Source organism: Gadus chalcogrammus, chromosome 5 (genome assembly GCF_026213295.1).
Source record: "Gadus chalcogrammus isolate NIFS_2021 chromosome 5, NIFS_Gcha_1.0, whole genome shotgun sequence".
NCBI lineage: Eukaryota > Metazoa > Chordata > Actinopteri > Gadiformes > Gadidae > Gadus > Gadus chalcogrammus.
The window spans coordinates 15,791,577-15,794,076 of NC_079416.1; the positions used below are offsets into that span (position 1 = coordinate 15,791,577).

The following is a 2,500-nucleotide window of genomic DNA, read 5'->3' on the forward strand; positions in this document are numbered from 1 at the left end:
ATTCTGTGGCTGGCCGAAGGTCTTTCAGATTGTACGTCAGTTCCTCTCCACTAAAAGACACACACACACACACACACACACACACACACACACACACACACACACACACACACACACACACACACACACACACACACACACACACACACACACACACACACACACACACACACACACACACACAAACGCCCCCACAGAAAAGTACAAATGTCAGATCGTATGTGATATATTTTTGCTGTGTGCTGTATTAAGTAGGGAAATAAGTAGGTGGGGAAGTTAGTGAGTAAATCAGTAGAACTAAAAATGAACTCCAACTTTTCTTTGCCAAATCTTTGGCTTTTCTTTGTACCGATTTTATCTATATCCCCATTTATAAGTCTGGTACACGCCATCTTTAGACAACTTAGACCGCTTTAACACTGATGCCTTCATAAGACACTCTGACCCACAATCAGGTCCTCATAAGACCCAAAGACAACTCCCAGAGTTAATAATTGATTCAATTTATATAGCGTTTTTCTAGACACTCAAAGACGCTTTACAGTGAAGGGGGGACCTCACTCACCGCCACCAGTGTGTAGCACCCAGTTAGGTCCTAATAAGAAAAGCAGGTCCTCATAAGACCCTTAGGCTGCTTACAAAGTAATACCATCAAAGTCAACCGCCCTCTTCTGACACGTTGTGTGTGTACCTGTATATGAGGCGGTACTTCCCGTCCCGGCCCTTGTCGGAGAGAGACACCTCGTAGGAGCAGGACACGGGCATGCCGTTGCCGTGCCTGTTCACCAGGCCCACCGGGAGAGCCCAGGAGAGCCGTGCTGCCCGCGCCTGGATGTTGGATATCTGCACACACACGCAAACAGGTAGGACAGGTGAGTAGCACGCAAGCACCTCGAATGTAGCAAGTAGCATGTAGCATGTAGCAGTACAACTAATACAATTAATGAAACTAGAGGTGACCTCAAATCGTTTCCTGTGTTACACACACGCAGAAAGTTGTGTTTGTGTTACAGTGGGATATTGCATTGGAAAGATAGAGCTGCGAAATGAGTTAGCACAGCCTTGATGACTTATAGAAGGGAAAGCTTTTTATGCATGCATTTTTTCTGTGTTTTGTTTTAATTTCCATAAATAACCTTATTTTTGTTTAATAACACTTTGTGTAATGGCCATTACATTTTTTTGATATTCTAAGTAGAGCACTTTGTAGACCGTCAAGTCTAGAAAGAATACACATGGTCATGATGAAAAACGTTCAAAACTATTAAAGACGATACATTTGTTCTAGGTGCTGAGGCAGCATTCATAAGCATTTAAAATTGTTCATCTGTTCAATACTTAAATACTTCAGTCTGTTTATCGATGCAGGTTTTTCACAATCAGAAGTTATTATCGTACTTAATAAAGGTCATAATGTAGTACACAAATTAAGAGTCTATGTCATAATACATAAGGCTAATGGTAGCCTAGCCATGAACAGATGTTATACGCACATTGTCGTTAAAGTTAATTGTTTGCAGAGGCGGCCATTTAGCGGAGGCTCAGAGCCTAGCCTATTAGGCAGCTGTGGGGAGCAAAGTGATAGTTGGCCAATTGATCATTTTGAAGCGTTTAAACCACGTAAAAGTCACAACAAAAAAAGACATAATTGAGCCGCATATAAAAAAATACATCGGATATGATCAGTCGACGATGGGTCTGGCCTGAAGAATCTGATTCGACCGTGCTAGATCTTAGCCCCAGACACCACTAATGAAACAATTCAAAAACTATTTGAAAAATGGCAACTGCATCAGTGGTGGGGTGTAGGAAGGCTGATTATCGGCTGTTGTTAAAAGCTTTGTTTTTTAATTGTCTTTTCCTTTCTAAAACCTCAAGAATTCCGCTTTCGAGAATGCCATTCCACTCTGAATGTCTGCCATTCGGAATGTGAGCCACTCGTTGAATTTAATTACATTTATAGACGGAAATTAAACAGTTGAGTGAAGGCTATAAAGGGATGAAGGGAGGTCTATGCACACCAGTGTGTGTCTTTGGTCATCAATGACGCAGGGTCATGTATGCTCATGACAAATTAATCCGGTGTGTGTGTGTGTGAAAGTGGGCTTATTACTGTGTACTTGGTGTGCAAGTAAATTAACACATAAGGAATGTGCCAAAATGATTCCAGACGTGATGAATAAATTATGGAAATAAGACCAAAAGGTGCCTGCGTCTGTGTGTATGCATATGTGATTTTGTGTGTGTGTGGGTTTCTGTTTATATGTGTGTGTGTGGGCTTTTAAAGAGGTATGGATGGATGTGCCATCTGTATCCTGCTTAACACACACACACACACACACGCACACAAACACACACACAAACTTTTCTATCTGAGATGAGATGAGAAGAGGATGAGTGGCACTCATCCACTCATCTAAGACCTCTTTACCCCCTGTAGATTTGGAAGTTCTAGGCTTAAATTGAGAGTGAATATCTGTGGGGACTAACTGATGGAAAA

At 41.7% G+C, this 2,500-nt stretch overlaps 1 protein-coding gene across 2 annotated transcripts in view; it reads right to left on the reverse strand.

Moving 5' to 3' along the window:
• The window catches only part of fndc3ba (fibronectin type III domain containing 3Ba), a 51,764-nt gene that overhangs the window by 32,061 nt on the left and 17,203 nt on the right, over positions 1 to 2,500 (reverse strand). For both annotated transcript variants that reach the window (XM_056589944.1, XM_056589943.1), the window contains exons 6-7: positions 692 to 843; positions 1 to 50 (exon numbers count right to left, since the gene is read on the reverse strand). The exon at positions 1 to 50 is cut by the window's left edge and continues 10 nt beyond it. In XM_056589944.1, the coding sequence (XP_056445919.1) occupies positions 1 to 50; positions 692 to 843 (202 nt within the window). The remainder of the gene's footprint in view (positions 51 to 691; positions 844 to 2,500) is intronic.